This window comes from Oenanthe melanoleuca, chromosome 4 (assembly GCF_029582105.1).
Source record: "Oenanthe melanoleuca isolate GR-GAL-2019-014 chromosome 4, OMel1.0, whole genome shotgun sequence".
NCBI lineage: Eukaryota > Metazoa > Chordata > Aves > Passeriformes > Muscicapidae > Oenanthe > Oenanthe melanoleuca.
In genome coordinates, this window is record NC_079337.1 from 59,576,913 (window position 1) to 59,594,860 (window position 17,948).

The following is a 17,948-nucleotide window of genomic DNA, read 5'->3' on the forward strand; positions in this document are numbered from 1 at the left end:
GGACTAAAGACATATTTTTGCCATGTGTTTATAAAATGTCTGGCATGCCAGGGGCAATCATGATTCATAAGCTGCTTCAGCACAAACACGACAGAGGTTGTAACCATTTCATGGGGCTCATGAAGGAAAAGAAGAACTGCTTGAAAGTCTTTGTGGTAAAGGAAAAAGAGAATGAGAGTTTCAGCAAGCAGAACCCACAGAACAAGCCAAAAGTGGGGAAAATTGAGAGACTCAAATAGTAGAAAGCAGATCCTGGCTTATTCTGAAATGGTGGAAGGAAGGCATCTACCACCAATTTGCAGAATCTTATGAAATCTTTCAACATTGCAAGACAAGTGTCAACCTGGAAAAAGGCACCCACAATTCAACTGGGCAGGTCTGTTTTCAGCACTTCTTGGTCATTCAACAGATCTGAGTTTTCCTTTTTCCCCAGTTATTCTATATACATTTTATCTATTTTTTTCAGAGCAAAAACTGTTTTTCATCTGCATAAACTGCAGGTAAATCTTGGTTATAATCCCCTTAAATCAGTATTAGCTTGAGACTTCTACACAATGAATGTCACTGAGTTCTGTACTTTTAAAGCATAGAGGCTACAAATGAGAAACTTAGTGTAGCAACAAAAGAAGCAGTGATATTTTGAAACAAATGCTACTTTCTACACTGCAGTACTTTCACATGTGCAGTAAAACAGATTTTCTCTTAAAAGGTTACTATTTTAGAAGACAAATGTCTTCTTTTTTTGGTTTTGCTGTTCCAAGAACTTGTGTTAAAAGCCTGGCCATGCCAGGAGAAGGTTTTGAGTTGGAATGAACCCCCACAGCTTTACTAGAATGACGCTTCAGGTGACACAGACAACTTTAATTTCACTAACTTCAGGGTCACTACCATGATCTGCAGTAGCTCTGAATGTGAGTTTCATCATCTAGAAGTCTGTAGATGGAATTCTAAAGTATTTACCTGTGTTTGGTACTCAAGGACAGGTATTTCTTCATCCTCAGTTGGTCCGAACTGACGGCGAGCTGCTGAGAAGCGAATGGCTACTGCCAAGGCAAGCTTTAAATTGGTCATGGAAATTCCTGTGATCATAATTCTGCCAGAGGACAAGGATCCCAGAGCTGCACTGAAACGTTCTTTAACCTCCTGAATGAATAGAAAGCACAGAATGAGTGCTAATGAGGCTAACATTTCATTTTACCCCCATGAAGATGCAACTTGGTAGTATGACCGGAAGCTTATTTTGTTTCTTGACTCGTCCAGATGAGGAATTCAGGCAAAACTCAGAGCAGCCTTGCTTGAACACAGTCAAACTCTAAACTCTTCGGATCACTGGGGTCATGCAAAGAGCATGAAGATCAGTAAAGTCAGCAGTGTGAGTTGAGACATCTCTAAAATGCAATTAAAAAAACAACATTCATACCTCATATGAAACTATCAATAGCCTTCTTAAGTTCAGGCATTCAGTACTTCCTGACAGAAGAGGCACATTACTCTGTCTCTCAACCTACATATATCTTTATATATTTAATGAAAAAGACCTTGTTTCCTACCTTGATAGAACTTGAGTACTTCCCCTCAGCTGTGACATCTCCAGCTATATTCAGTATGTTTTCTTTTGGTATTCTGACATTGTGGAACATGGCAAATCTGTTTAAACAAGCACACAAACAGTATAAAATCGATGTCTACATACTCTGAGGTGTTTATATTACAGAAAAAAGGTCATAAGAAGAATAGATTGCAAAATTATCTCAGGCATGTCAGTGAACTGAAAACAGTGCCTGCCAAGCCATGTAGGCAATTTTAGGGAAGTATGCCTGGGCCAACAAAGACTTTCAGACTCAGAGCAGTACAACAAATTCAAGAAGAGAAATTATTTTTTACGACTTCTGATTTTTTATTTTTTGCTTTAAAAAGATTATGTTTACAAAACCAAAAAACCACTTCATTGATTCTAGGAGACCATTTCAGCAGCTTTGTAAGGAAAGAAGTACAAAAAAGTAATGGAAGGATGAGCAATGATATTCTGGTTGAGGGAAGGGACAAGTTACTTATTAGAGACCTTGCACACAGGCAGTTTGACAGGTACTTTCACTGGCACCTCAGAAAGCTGAACTGAATGACTTAGGTTGCCTAGGTTGGTATCTTAGCTGTCAAAAAGCTTGAGAAGATGAACAACTTCCTTCTGCTGCCTAGAATGGGACTAGGTCATTCTGATTCCAAATAATTCCCTGCCTCAAACAATTCTGCAGAGGTCATTATATTCATAACTGAGGTGCTGTTTAGTCCAGTCTGGAGACTGCTTTGGAATAGAGACACTATATATTTTTATGAGTCTAAAATATAGATCTGTGAGGATCACTCATTCTACTGCAATACAAATAAGGACATAGCTGAAATAGTGCTATGAAAAGCACAAAAGTACTGAAAAGAAAATTTTCCTTTGTTTAAAATCAAATTAGGAATTCTGTTCCCTGAAAGAAAAGGAAGAGCAGGCTAACCCTTTTAAATTGCAGCACTCTAGCAGCAATAAAGAGGGAAGGTCTTAAGATAGAGAGAATGCCCTGAGTATTCATATTCTTCAGGAAGAAAGGGATTGAACTGTTTCACCCAAATGGGCAACACAATTTGGCACAATAGCAGCAGTATCAACCCCACTCACGAATATCTATCTAATAGAACTTGAAAGGCTGTATTTTTAATCAAAGAAAATTCCTTTTTCCTGCCAATAAAGGCTGATCTATTTAATATAGCTCGTGAGAGCCAGATTTTTCACATTAATAAATTACATAAGGGCTGCATTGCTGCATGTGCTTTTAAATTATGAGTTGTTTCCAAGGAAACATATCTGAATACTGAATTTATTCAGCCTTAGAGATACACAGTATTTTCAGACTTAGACATGGAGAAAGGTGTGCTATCCTAACCAAGAACCAGCTGCCTCAACAGGGCTAATAAGTGCTTTGTTAAATGCCAATTTCAGTGAGACTACACTACTTTGTAATAGAAACAAATATAGATTTTCCAAAAATCTGATTTCCATCTATGTTAATATTTTTTTTTCATAACACTGAAAATAAAAAATCTCTTTTTAGAAAGATCTTCTGGCTAAATTCACATTCCCTGCTCCCTATACCCCAAACAGAATCACAACTAAAACTGTACAACAACCAATATTTTTAAGCAACAGCATGCATCTTAGAAAGAACTTGAACTTGTTAATTATTATTAATCATTACTTTAATTACAGAAGAGTGTGTGTGGCAAGGTTTACGTTTCTAGTTTACCATCTTTTTTTCACAGCTGCTGTCCATCCATAGAATTCCAAGAAGGTGCTTCCCCCTAGGACCTTACAATGCAAGCAAAAGGCAGGAAGCTACAAATATGCTCAAACAGTGAAGCAGACACTAATTACTGAAGAATATTTTCCTGACAAGATGCCTGCCAGTCACAGCACATCAGCAGCTCATCAATTGCACTTTTTACAAGCCATTAGAGCAAATGAGAATTTGAAGTAAAAATCAGATGAAAGCAAGGGAGCTCCATGGACGTTTATGAGGATCCCTCTCAAAAAGGAAGGGAGGCATGGAAGAAATCAATGAAATATTATTTTTAAAAGCTATTGAATGGGTGATAAAAACTGGAATTATAAGTCAGACTAAAGGAAGAGCTGACCTAACAGAGAGATACAATCTTTGGGGCACATATTAGGACAGTATTTCAAAGGGCTCCAATTCTTTGGCTTTCGCTCTGCAAATACATATCTGGAACAAGCTTAGCCCTGCATGTGATTAATGGTAAGATTTCATGGCAGCATTCATAGAGTCACTAGGATGGAAAACACCTCCAGTATCAGAGTACAACCTCTACCACAGCAGCACCATGTTCACCACTAAACCATATCCCCAGGTACGACATCCACACATCTTCTGAACACTTCCAGGGATGATGATTCCACCTCTTTTCCCTGGGCAGCCTGTCTCAATGTCTGAACAGTCTTTCAGTGAAGACATTTTTCCCAGTATCTAACCTAAACCTCCCTTGGTACAACTTGAGGACACTTCCTTTTGTTGTGTCATTTGTTACCTGGGAGATAATGACTGAACAAAATGGCAAATTATCCTCTGTTATGTGTTCTGTTTTATACTGTAGTGATTAGTTCAATTCACAGAGCAAAGTTGTGCAGTTGTAGGAAATTTTTTTATATTGACTTGTTCTTGAAACTCAATTATTCATAAAAAGCAAATTGAAAGCTACTACTTTATAAATCTATATATCAATTGCCTACTTCTAGGAATTCCAAGCCTACTCATAATGAACATGTGACAGATGTGTGCTATACAAAAAAGTTCCCAAGATGACCTAAACTATTTTACCCACTTTTACGTGCAGTGATACAATCCCAAACAGTTAAATCTAAGTCTTCTGTTGGAAACAGTGAAAAACCTTGAAGAAAGTTTTATTATAATCTGTCGTGCACAAATATAAGGAAGCTAATTCTATAACATATAAAAGATGACCTAAAATTATTATGATTAAAAACTACAAGCACACCCTTCTTTAATAAATTCTTTCACAGCTAGTGAACCAGAATACTGAATTTCCTATCATTATATGATAGCCTATTTTCCTAAAATCAAAATGAATTCAAGTAATAGGTTTTGAAAGTTTAATTTTTTCCCTTGATATTATCCATTGCAGATACATTATATAAAGATATGTGGATATGCATATCAGATGAGAAAAGCTTTAAGAAGCAAAGCAGAGAGGCAGAACTAGCAATTAAAAATTCAACAGAAAAATTCCATGTGTAAAGAAATAAGATATTTTGCCTATAAGCACAAATGTTGAAAATAAAAGCAGAACCTCACAGGACTGGTGGGTTAAGTGACCTTGTGAGATTGCTGCCAACTGCTGTTATGCTTCTTCTCCAAGAACTTTGCTGTTGGGAATTATAAGACGTACTGGCCAATTGGAACTTGATATTGGAACATATTAAAAATAAATAGTAAGATTTAATGAAGTCAATGATCACGTTTTTACCGGTTATTAGCTTAGAAAGCACAGACTTGGCCCACAGCTGTCAACACATTAAGGGGAAAAATCTCCTTAAAGAATTGAAGAAATATCTTACCATAATGGAACTGTATACACAGTCATGGGGATATCATGTACCAGCAAGTTTGGAAAATGGCTAAATTTCACACAGTGATGACAAGAGCAGAGGTTTGAAAGCTGCCCTACTTAGGGCCTCTTCAGCACAGCAAAGAGCGTGACTGAGATTAAGACCTCTCAGCAGGACAGACAGACAGCTGTCACTTTAAATAGATATCACAGGGCTATGTGTAGACACATCTTTTAGCACAGATTTAAAAAAACCTATATCACATGGATTTCTACCAGAAGCAGCTGAGCAGAGTGAAGTGTCATTCCAATAGTAGCATTCTTGTTTGGGCTCTTTGGCCAATAGTTAAGGGAACATTTCAAACTAAGTTAATCTCACTGACTTTAAATCATGCAATAGTAATTCATCTGGTGTGCAGTAACGCTGATAAAAGAGGAACAGCTGGAAAAGCTACGAGCTCCTTTTGCCAGTACTATAGTAATAAACTGTTACCTATAGTACAAATAGCTCAAATATGCTTTGGTGAACTTCAGACTCACTAAAATGCCTTCTCTGCCAGCTTTTGTTACTGCCTACATTAGAGACAGTGCAATCATCAGACTTCCAGCCAGAAACAGAAAGCAGGTGAATGGTATTGGAAGGCTGTGAGTCAGTTGATATCAGGGCTGTTTATGGGATACAGTAAACCTTGGGAAGAATAACATTTCAGAGGTTTGATGAAAAACTTGCAGAAGGAAAGAAAATTGCCACATATTCTGGAATGAAGCTCACAGAAAGGTTGAGCTGAAAAGAGTTACAGTGAAACTGGGGAAAACTGCATGGCAGTATTTTAGTTTTATTTTCTACATTTGAGGCTCTAATCTAAGAATGCAGCTCTGTACAGTATTGCTCAATGGCAATGATAAAACAACATAGCATTTTATAGGTTTCCTAATCCTAACCTAATAGACTTCACAGGGACATAAAGACCCACTCACACTAAAGCTCTTACAGTCCAAGTGCCAGTTCTGCAAGAAGCTGGATGTGCAGACTCCTGCAGCTGCTGAGAGCTGACAGAGCCCTGCTAAGGAACAAAAATGGTTGGTTGAAGTTCACTGCAGATGTGAGGCTGTATTTCTGTGGGTCACAAAACAAATGTGTGACTAGATCTAAATCTACCTTTCCCCATTTTCACCCACACCAAGTGCCTTTCAGTGTGCAGCAGCTATGGCTGTAGAGTTTTGAGGCACAAGAACCTGACAGAAATGGGGGGATAAGGCAGCACTCTGCAGCAGTGTGACCACGGCCCAGTAACACACACAGCACTGAACACACCCACAGTGTCCAACCCTGACTGCACAACCTACGTGACAGGGCAAAGCAGGGAAATGCCAATGACTGCTGCAAAAACCATGGCTTTAACTTAAAACTGTATACATGCAAGATATGCTTGCAAAATACCTATTTTAACTGTGGAAGTGGCACTTTTCACAAGGACTAAAGTATTCATGGTATATTCAGATAACATAAATACAGGCAGAGACATTTTAACATTCTTCTTTTTTTTCTATAACCACTTCATTGCTACTGCAATTGTTTGAAACTTAGGTCAGAGGCTGTAAGTCAATAAAAAATATTAAACAAGCCCAAGCTTGTTTATTTGGGAAGCAGGACTGATTTTTACACTCGATTTCTTACATCTCTCTTCTTTTTCCTGTACTGAAACAGCCACTCATAAGGCCTTGCAGTGAACCAGACCTGACAAATTATCTGACTGAAGACAGCAAATATTGATGGGCTTTTTTTTTTCATTAGTTTTCAGGCAGTTCCAGTTTCCTAGCTGAGTCCCCTACAGCTTCATAAATGTTCATTGCAGCAGAAAGAAAAAGGCAGTGTGGGAGTAGAAGCAAATAACCAAAGAAGCTGATTATGGATGTTATCTTCACTGAACTACTGTTTCAGATTGAAAGATGAAGCTCCAAAGACTATTTAGGCTTCAACCATGTATTATAGCTCCTATCTTCCTAGTGAAATAACTGCGACAGTTGCAAAATCTAAATGAGCATGAAGAAGATAAATAGTAGAAGACAAAAAGGACTATACTTCCATTTGTTCTGCCCTTAAACTAGCAGTAGCAGAATCATAATGTATTATTGGCAATAGTAACAAATAAACAAATGATGAATTAACCATTTAAAAGCAATTTGCAACAGCTTGGAAGTCATGTGATGTATCCCATCTTTGCCAATATACAAGAATTATAGTGAGGGCTTTCTAAACCATCTCGTTCCAGAAGGGATTATTTCACACAGTTTATTGATTTTCTGTCCAATAAATCCCCTTTACCCATTTATTCTTGGGCATTTTGTTTTCTTTTCAATATCCAGAAAACTCAACCTGGCCTCACTGATTGCTAGAGAACATGCTGAACATCTTAGTGTGTTGTATGTGTGCAAAGATTGACCACATTTTAATTGTACATGAAAGGCTACACAGCTACCAAACCCTATCAGTTTTCCCAAGCCCACAATTATCATTAGATCCAGCTAACAATTCCTCCTCCAGAAAGACCCATTTCTCTCCTACAAAGACTTAAGGTAAGATGATAGTTTCATTTCTCTAGTTCTTCCCTTACAAAAAGTTTTATCTGCTCAACAAACGTTATCAGTGGACACAGCCTAATGAGCTCAGAACACGTTTTACAAAGACAGGCATGGTGAGCACCACGTCAGAAATACAATTATAGCTGATTTTCACTCTTCCTCATGCAGATTCAGTTGGGCATCTTTTCCATCTCTGGAGAGGGGAAAGCAGAAATTTGGTAGTAGTTAAAACTGCACATGAAACTGGTTCACCACCAATTCAGTGTGATGTGAATCATTTACTGATGTGCATGGAAGTAATGGGTAATTTGGGCAATGTTTCAGTATCTAAGGTACATCCTTCCCCTGCCCACCCAAAAAAACCCAAACCAAAACAAAAACCCCAACAAAAAAAACCCATACCAAAGGAAGGAAACAGAAATGCACATCAACACACAGTCAGCTCCAGCTTTACTTGTGTGTCACCACCCCCTATTCCTTATGCCTGCCATGCATTTTACTGAAAAGCCCCTGGAATCTCAGATACTCAATGATTTTTTCATTAGTTTTTCTTTTTTTTCCTCAGCTAGTACCATTTTGGGTCCTCAGTGAACTGCATATTTCACAGACTGACAGAGCACTAGCAACAGGTGGACATTTTAATATTATAAAATAAAGACTAAAGCATTTGCATCCCCTGGTGGCAGTCTGATTTAACTTTGCTAACAAAACCAGTCTAAACTCTCCATAAGAAAAAAGAGAGCTCTATTTTTACCCCTTTATGCATTGATTACACAAATTATTCTAAATTTCCTAGAGAAAGAAAAGTATTTAAAAATATTTTACAGTGATTTTGTCTTTTTTTTTTTTTTTTTTTGGGTCAGGGTAGCTACAGTTACACATAGAACAGTTTATACTGAGTGTTATCATGCAGCACTTAGAGCATAGCCAGGGTACCTGAACCAGCCAGCATGGGTTCAGGAGGGGCAGGTCTTGTTTGACCTAACTGGTCTCCTTATATGACCAGGTAATCTGCCTGGTGGATGCAGGAAAGGCTGTGGATGTTGTGTACCTGGACTTTAGCAAGGCTTTTGACACTGTCTCCCACAGCACACTCCTGGAAAAGCTGCAGCCTGTAGCTTGGACAGAAGAACTCTGTTCTGGGTTAAGAACTGGCTGGATGGCCGGGCACAGAGAGTGGTGGTAAACAGTGCTGCATCCAGCTGGGGCTCAGACACCAGTGGTGTCCCCCAGGGGTCTGTTCAATATTTCTATTGATGACATGGATGAGGGAATTGAGTCTTTCATCAGTAAATTTGCAGATGACACTAAGCTGGGAGCATATGTTGATCTGTGGGAAGGTGGGAGGGCTCTGCAAGAGACTTGGAACGGTTGGAGGGATGGGCAGAGTCCAACAAGATGAGCTTTAAAAAGTCCAAGTGCCAAGTCCTGCATTTTGGCCACAATAACCCCCTGCAGTGCCACAGGCTGGGGATGGTGAGGCAGGACAGTGCCCAAGCAGGAAGGGACCTGGGGGTGCTGGTCAACAGCTGACTGAACATGAGCCAGGAGTGTGCCCTGGTGGCCAAGAAGGCCAATGGCCCCTGGATCAGGAACAGTATGGCCAGCAGGAGCAGGGAGGTCATTCTCCCCTGTACTCAGCACTGGTGAGGACACACCTCGAGTGCTGTGTCCAGTTCTGTCCCCTCAGTTCAGGGAGTACATTGAGACATTGAGCGCATCCAGAGGAGGGAACAAGGCTGGTAGGGGCTTGGAACACAAACCCTGTGAGGAATGGCTGAGGGAGCTGAGGGTGTTCAGCCTGGAGAAAAGGAGACTTAGGGGTGACCTTATCACTCTTTGCAACTTCCTGAAAGGTGGCTGTAGCCAGGTGGGGGTTGGTCCCTTTGTCCAGGCAGCAACTGACAGAAAGAGGACAGTCTCAAGCTGCACCAGGGGAGATACAGGCTGGATATTGGGAAAAAAATTTTTACAGAAAGTGATAAAGTACTGGAATGATCTGCCTGGGGAGGTGGTGGGGCCATCATCCTTGGATATGTTTAAAAAAAGACTGGTGCCATAGTCTAGTTGAGGTGTTCGGGCATGGGTTGGACTCCATGACCTTGAAGGTCTCTTCCAATGTAGTGATTCTATGATTCTGTGTGAACCACCTACAAACACCATGTGATTTTTGGACATTCAAATTACAAAACTATGAGAATTATTTGGAAAGATAATTTTAGAAATGGATTTACACTGCAAAAATTCCCACATTAGTCTGAAATTCTTTCTCTTACTAAAAACATCACACTCTACATTAGCAGGAAGCCAGCTTTCAGCCAAACAAGAAGAGATTAATTGTTTTTCAAAGCCAGAATGGACAACTATAATCAACTACTCTGTTTTCTTACACAGCATAAATCAATAGTGTTTTCCAAGGAGGCTCTGGAATTTCTTCCCCATGACCTTCATTAGTGCCCAGGAACTTAACTCTCTGTATCCATATTGAAAAATATTAGCATAAATTTCTTAAAGCACAGGAAAAAAATCAAACATCTCTGTCAGAGATGTCAGACTGATCCCCACTGCGACCACATATCCTGAGTGTAACTACATGGAAGAACACCTGATTTACTAAGTGTTCAGGCTAGTTGAACCCGACTTCACACACACATTCAGAAAAACCTGGCAATGCATGTAGTGGAGACACAGCATAGGGGAATGTTTTCTCCTCTCCACATACAGGTCCATGCTTTCTCTGGGATAAATGATGATGGATGTAAGGTTGCTAAACAGCCAAGGAGAACACCTTGACAAGGCAGTATCTGGTGAAATACCTCCTTCTGGATCCTGGGATTTTGCAGATCATACAACCAAGAGCCCACTTTCTAGGGTGGCATGGCTTGTTGTCTCTGCAAACAAATGCAGAACTGCCCCTCCAGTCCCCAGCCTGACCTTCAGGTACCTCTGACAGCAGACATCTACAAGCCCTGACACTTCTGACATCTCAGTGTGAGCAGGAAGGTTGCAGAACAAACCAGGTTCCCTGGTTCTTGAGAACAATGTTGGCCTGCCTCTAGTCTTAGACCTCTCCAAAAAAAAAAAAAAAAAAAAAAAAAAAAAAGGAGCTGAGGTAGTTCAGGAACTCAGTTTTTAGCTAAATGAGTTTTAGCTAAATGAGAGGTATCTATTGGTAACCTTGGGCTCCCTCATCCTTCTCTCAATATCCAAGTGCTGTCTTAAGGTTTCTAATGCAGGGACTGTCTTAATGCATACTTAAGAGATCTATACCTATGGCTGTTTGAACATCATAAAAGTTTTTTTAAAATAACATATAATAGAATAAACAGGAATGCCCTACCACTGCTTTAAATGACATATAATATCAAATAAGATAAGGGACTCTATCCGACAATAAGATAGGAAGTCACTGGTATCTCCTTTAAAGGGTATTTCATGGATTATAATTTCAAATTATTCAATTATTATCAATATTTTAAGAAATACTTTATTTTTCCCAGTAGATAATAGAGAACTGGATTTAAAATTATGTACATTTTAAGGTCATATAACAAGCATACTCTTCTGTCCTGTTTTGCACATAAATCTATATCACAATGTAAGAATGAACACCAGAATTTAAACACTTCTACAAAAATATGAAGTGGAAAAACATTTAGATTACTCAGGCCCATGCTGCTGTGCCATCTGCTGGTTACTAGTCTGTAATGCAGAAGCAGGAAAAACCCACCAAAGTCTCAGTTTTCCTCTATAAATTAATTTTGGGTTGATTCAGGTTTTTAAAATTTATTTCTTCTGTGTCTTCAGGAAACAGAGAATTGATGATAATGAGCTAAATAACCATAACATTCCTACAACCTTCTGGAAAGACAATCAGAGCCATAATATATGAAACCAGGATACTTTAAGAAGTCTACACTGCATTTATATGTTTACTGCAATGGTCTGTTTTGAAGGACATACATAAACCTGTAGTGAACTGAATCAACAGAGAGAAGAAAATCTGAGGCATAAATAAGTGAAACTCTTCTTTATTGTTTAAAGTTTATATCTTTACACAGAGCTATGTAACTAATGCAAGAGTTTAAATGATTTTTACATCATGACTGTTTTAATGCAGAAATCTACCTCTGTTTCTTGACTATATCCTCCCCATCAGACACCTTTGTTTAGTACAGAAAGGCCCTAGGAATCCATGACTAAGAAATGGAGCCAGGAACTTTTTATTTATTTCAACTGTACATACATAATACAGAAGAAAATAACTAGCCTCTTTCTTGGTGAAGTCTAGAAATCCCATGGTTTAAACAAGATATATAGTTTCTCTCTTTGAGCTTATTAATCTAAATATTTACTGAAAATAAATCTTGTCTGGGGACCACCACTAACCTTCCTGTGGGCTGGAAATCAACAGAAAAAATAATTAAAGTCTTACACCCAGATGGGTGCAGAGGCTGATAAAGTTCTTTACTCAGAACTTACTAGATTTTTTTTCCATTATTATTGTTGAAGAGTCTATAGCTGCAAGAGTGCCTGGGGATATTTGCAGAATACGAGGAGCACTTCACATTTAAAGAGTGAGAAAGGCTGAAAGGCTGTTTATTCAGATAAAAAATACTGAATTCAAGATCTTTCAGTCTGCATTTTTGGTTTTTTTTTTTTTTTGAAATCAACTATTTAAAACCAATAGAGAACACTTCAGGAGTAAAGACAAAACAGATACAGGGGGATCTTTGTACCACTACATTGTGATATAACTTAGAATGCTTTCTCTTTCAAATGTATTGACTTACCCATTATCCAACCCATTCTGCCCAAGTTTCTTTCCTATGTCACCTACCATCACACCTGGCATTGGTAGGAGAGTTTTTGTATCTCGAATCTGTAGAGAAGTGAAACAAAACATTCCAGTAATGGAACAATGAAAGTTATTGGCTGAATTTTTCAAAGGCTGAAAATTATTACTAATGATAAAGAGATCTCTCTGTTTCTTTCAAGCACATAATCCTGGATATAACTTGTACTTATGCATTCTCTCATTCAGGACATAGATACTTCAACAAAAATTACTTTGGAAGATGACACTAATTACATAACTGTGTTAAATATCCCTTAACACTGATGACTAGCACTGAAACCTCCTTTAGGTGTACACAGACACAGCAGAAACCAATGGAATTTTTATGTAATAATCAGCTTTGAGATATTCCCCAATTCTGTAATAAACTTTGTTCAGTCTACAACTATGTGCAAATTTTCTATTGCACTGACATTTTCCAATGACTTTAATCTTATAAAATTTTTTCTGTGGTAGAAGTTTGCAGATTTCACGCAGATCAGCCTGCAGCATTGGTAGACATAAATCGTTCTGTGCAAGACTTTCAGGATTTCATACAACACAGATGAGTTCTAACTATATAAGTACCATGATCATCAGGAGACTTTTCAGCTCTTTTGTATTTTCAGAAGCTTTTGCAGTAAACTGGCAGTATAAAACTAGCTCTACAACCTTCATAAAATCAGTGAACATTTAAAAAAAAGGTATCCTGGTTACAATTGCAATAAACTGTGAAGGCATTAAATAAAGAATCCACTGTCAGGTATAAATAACAGCATAACAAAGTCTTTAATTTGAACCCACTCCTCCCCAAAAGAATAAAATGCTAGCAATATTTCCAGCCTACCTGTACAATAAAGGAATGCAATCCTTGGCACTGTCCATCAGGAGTATAGAGCTGGGCATACAAAACTGCATGAGTAGCATGTTTTCCCATATTACCAACCCAGAACTTTGCAGCTTCAAAGTCAGGTGTATTGATGACAAATTCCTGTAGCCAGGAACGAAAAAGAAAATTATATAAATAATAAAAATCAGGTCATAGCTATTTTATTATCACCCTGGCAATGTTTTGACAACAGTCATTAACTGCCAGGACTTTATTCTGTACTGTATTCCAGCATCTGAGATCTCTCTTATTGTGTTCAACTTTGGAGAGAACACATGTAATAAGGAAAACATTTAGAATTCAAAAAGCTCATTTCCTCACTGTAAAGGCTGAAACTAAGCTTTTTTAATTGCTCATTTAAGCAGTTAAAAAAGGCAGGTTAATGGAAATGGGAAGCATTTCCTAGATCTTAGGTTAAATTGAGCTGTGAGTTCCAGTAAAGAACTGAGAGAGCTGTTTCAGCTGTGAGAGCTTCAGCTGTGAAGCTTATGCAGGACCAACTCCTTCTCACAGAGTTTTGTATGGAAAGGAAGCCTGGTTGACAGGGTGCATCAAGGACTGACCTGAGAGCTAGGATCAAATGTGGCCGTAGTCCGTATGCCTTTGGTGTTAGTTCCGTGGCTGAGTTCAGTCAGAGCAAAGCATCCAAAAATCTAAATAAGGAGATACAGGGCACAATTCACACTTTATTACATTAATTAAAACTGCAAGACTTTCAAATTATTTCAAATTCAGCTATTGGAGAGTAACTTGGCAAAAAAACTCCAAAACAAAACATGGAAGCAATAAAGAGCAACAAAAGCAACAAGCTCAGTTTAAGTGCACTCAGAATATTTATCTTGCAAAATCAAAGAGGGTCTGGCCAGACAGTGAATGCTGCCCACATGACCTAGACTGTAGAAACTGTCTAGGACTGGCACCTTCTGTATCAGACAGGTTGCATTTATTCTGCAGAGTACTTGGTCCTTAGGCCCCACTGCACTCCATGTGGTATTTCTTTGGCATTATTTTCCATTTTATAGCATTAGAATGGAATCTTTACTGCAACACATCAAAGTTGAGAGCATCCTAGTAGGATACTCTTCAATGACTCTGGACAGAACCTAAACTAGTGTAATGTCATCTACATTGCCTTTTTGGAAAGTTCCCTAATTTTGCCTGCATATTAACTTGGACAGTCTAAAACATGTCTAGGAAGTGGTTTATGAGCTCAATGCTTGAATCTGCTCCATGGTCTTTTCTTTTGCTATTTAGAAGTACTTAGGTATATTAAGAGATCAGAAATAACACAAAACTCAAAATAGTGACACAGTTCTAATAGAGTCCATTTCTTACAAATTTTTATAAAGATTACCTCCATGTTATAAATTTGTTTCAAAATGTGTCCAAATCTCTTAGAAGCACTCATAATTGGACCTGCAAATACCTGTAAAAACAGAATAATAAATGAAATCAGTGCCCTGTGATGAAAAGCAAGAATTGCACATGATTTTTAACAGTGATGTCCAGTAAAGAGACCAAGAAAAGCAGGCTGCATAGTAAACTATAATTAGACTATAGCTGGGGAAGGCAAGTCAGGATTTGATCTTGTCAAGGCCCCTTTACAGATGACTGAACTTGTCTCAGCTCTAACCTCTCCAAGCCTTCATTGAAGCTTAAAAATACTTTCCACTTGTCCTTAGTGATGTTCCCTTGACCAAAGGAAAACTTAAAGACTATTTTAGTTCATTTTACTGCAAACAGATTGGGAACTGAAAGTAGCTGCTTAAGATCAAACAAGAAAGCTGATTTGAAAGCTACCTTCAATTTCTCTACACAGATATTCACACAACAAAACTCTTAATTGCTAGATGCTCCCCAGCTATGTGAAGAATAATAATAATAATCAAAATAATAAATTAATTAATTCCACTGATAATATGACCAGTTCTGTTGACCATTCTTTGTGAGAGACCCATCCCAGTGGAGATGGGGTTAACAACAAAGATTACTCACACCTCTCTGACTCTTCTAAACACTTAATACCATTTTTGAAAAGAAAGGAAAAGATCAAGCTTTAATGAAATAGGCATAAAGCAACAGAATTACAATTTTAGAAGTTACTTAAATTCAAACATATACCACTACAGCCCTTGAACTGTACTTACACCACAATGTAAGCAAAGCTGGATAGATAGAGACCAATCATACATTCCTAATGAGAGCACCACATTAAAAATCTTTAATGGGTTCTCCATTGCCTCTTGCTGAGTGAGAAAGTCATACTCAAAGAGCCTTTTAGAGCGCAGGAATGTCAGCTCCTGGTATTTCTCACGGCACAAATCTTCTCCAGGATGATGTGCAAAGAGAGGATCATTTTCCAGAGCAGAGAAGATCCTGTTCTTGAAGGGGAAAAAACTGACATTAACAAAAACAGTTAATTTTCTTCTAGAGTAACACTGGGTCTCAAATTACAATTATTTGGTGGAAGCCATAAACTTATCAAGCAAAAATTCCAGAGAATTAGAAAATATATTTAAATGGTCTGTCATATATACAGCTCATGCAGCTAAATGTTATGATATCTCCTTCACCATGAAGTGACTCACTGATTATTCTGAATCTACAAGAACAGTATGATAAAACTTACTTGCTTTGTGCAGCAGGCTTCACTATCTCAATAGATGAAGCTGCTGGCAGGATCTAAGGGGCAAAGATCCCCCAGTCTGAGGATAAAGGCAAAACTCCAGGGCTTACATTCAGTTAGAAATATTCCATGCTGGTAAAGCCATTAAGCTACCACAACTGCTCTGTTCCCACATGGAAGCTAAAAAAGGCTCCATTTAATGGAACCATCATATGCAGCCCTTCAATGTGGGGATGTGCGTCTTTTAAACTAATTTGGATTCTTTTTGTATTATATAATATATTATGGTGGTTTTTTATCCCAGAGCTGTGTCTTCAAGATATTCACATCTTCTTAATTGTCTTTCACACAAGAAGGAAGAAACCCACACTTCCTGTGCTTTTCTTTGAAGGGCAGCCATTCCCTTTCTCTGTGTGAACAACTCTACATGATCACAAAGCTTTGAAACTCCCTCACACACAGAGCACTTGTGGTTTTTTCTGTGCTCTAACACATACCCCTTAGATGCAGAACCAGGCCTTTTTGATTTCCCTCATCTACCTCCTAGGATTTCTATAATTATGGTGAAGATTCAAGAATAGCTTAAATCCATGTCCATCTCCACCTCCTTCAGAAAGCTGGTTCTTTCTCCTCCTATATCTCCAAGTCATGCATTTCCTCACCATCTCTTGTGCTGCAATTAATCTCTTTTCTTGCTAGGGTTAGCTTTCAGCAAGGTTTGCATGCTAATCTCCAACTACAATGCCAAATAAGCACTAATGCAAGCACAGAACTTTGTAGAAAATTGGGTCAAAGTATGACAGAAATACTGTTTGACAGAGGTTTGACCTTAGCTCTGCATAAGTGCCCTGCAAAACCATGAGATCTGTGATTTAATGCAAACAGTAAAGAAATATGGTAGAATATAGCTCTTTCTCAGTTTGAAATGAGCAGTTAGGTTCTGAAATGTAGCACCTGCTGGTCTCTCCTGTACTGATGTTGAGTAATTAAATGAGTCTTATGATACAGCAGAGTAGATTGCTTAAAATTTCAGCTCTGTTCAGAAAACTGGCTGCAAATCAAATTTCTTCTTGCTCCATATTTACAGACTATTATTAACTATACTCCCTTTAAAAAAAAAAACAACATACTCACTTCTACTGATATCTCTACAATCAAAACATGCTTACAATTCTTGCAAAATTTACCTTCAGCTGGATGATATCTTCACCATCTATGAACACTGCCATCTCCTTCCAGTTGAAAGAAGCTTTCTTACGATATGTGGAAAGTGGGCCCTTAGGTAAGTCTGGTAGCAAACTATCCCATGAATTTTGGTTGCCAGTCATTTCTTTCTGATTCAGTGTGGATGCCATTGTTAGCTAACTGCAGCAAACAAGAAAAAATAAAATGCAAACTAAAGCACCACAGATGTCTGCTTTTTTTTAATTATAAAAAGAAATTAAAAGAGTTGTTAATTAAATCCGTTGACTTGTTTAAATGTATGAGTACAGCACTGCAGAGGCAACTAAAAACTAGCCCTTTCCTTTTTCTAATTCAACTGGCTTGGTACAAAGTAAGAAAAAATGCCTTTGATCCAATGTAAACTAATTACATTGCCTTTGTTATTAAAATATGAGCTAAATATGAAGCAGGAACACCACTGGTTATCACCATATCATGCGATAAGAAAGGGGATGATAAAAGACCCAGGTGAGAAAATACCATGTCTTAAACAACAAATGGAGCAAGGCCCCACAAAGTCTGCTGCAACTTGTTGTGTGCATCTATGGGTCAGGCAAGAGCACTACAAAACTGCTCAGACCCTGCAGGATTTCCCTGTCAGTAGGTACAGCTGGTTCAGGAGAGGAGAACCTTGCTTTTCACTAGAACCTGGCCCAGAGAAGCAG

The 17,948-nt window shown here is 38.3% G+C and overlaps 1 protein-coding gene across 1 annotated transcript in view; it reads right to left on the reverse strand.

Annotated features, from left to right (window-relative positions):
* ACOX3 (acyl-CoA oxidase 3, pristanoyl) overlaps positions 1–17,948 on the reverse strand; it is a 32,573-nt gene that overhangs the window by 12,964 nt on the left and 1,661 nt on the right. Inside the window, exons 2-9 of the mRNA XM_056489530.1 lie at positions 17,247–17,424; positions 15,581–15,814; positions 14,788–14,859; positions 13,997–14,086; positions 13,392–13,535; positions 12,501–12,589; positions 1,551–1,647; positions 961–1,143 (exon numbers count right to left, since the gene is read on the reverse strand). Of these exons, the coding sequence (XP_056345505.1) occupies positions 961–1,143; positions 1,551–1,647; positions 12,501–12,589; positions 13,392–13,535; positions 13,997–14,086; positions 14,788–14,859; positions 15,581–15,814; positions 17,247–17,414 (1,077 nt within the window). The 5' untranslated portion in view covers positions 17,415–17,424. The remainder of the gene's footprint in view (positions 1–960; positions 1,144–1,550; positions 1,648–12,500; positions 12,590–13,391; positions 13,536–13,996; positions 14,087–14,787; positions 14,860–15,580; positions 15,815–17,246; positions 17,425–17,948) is intronic.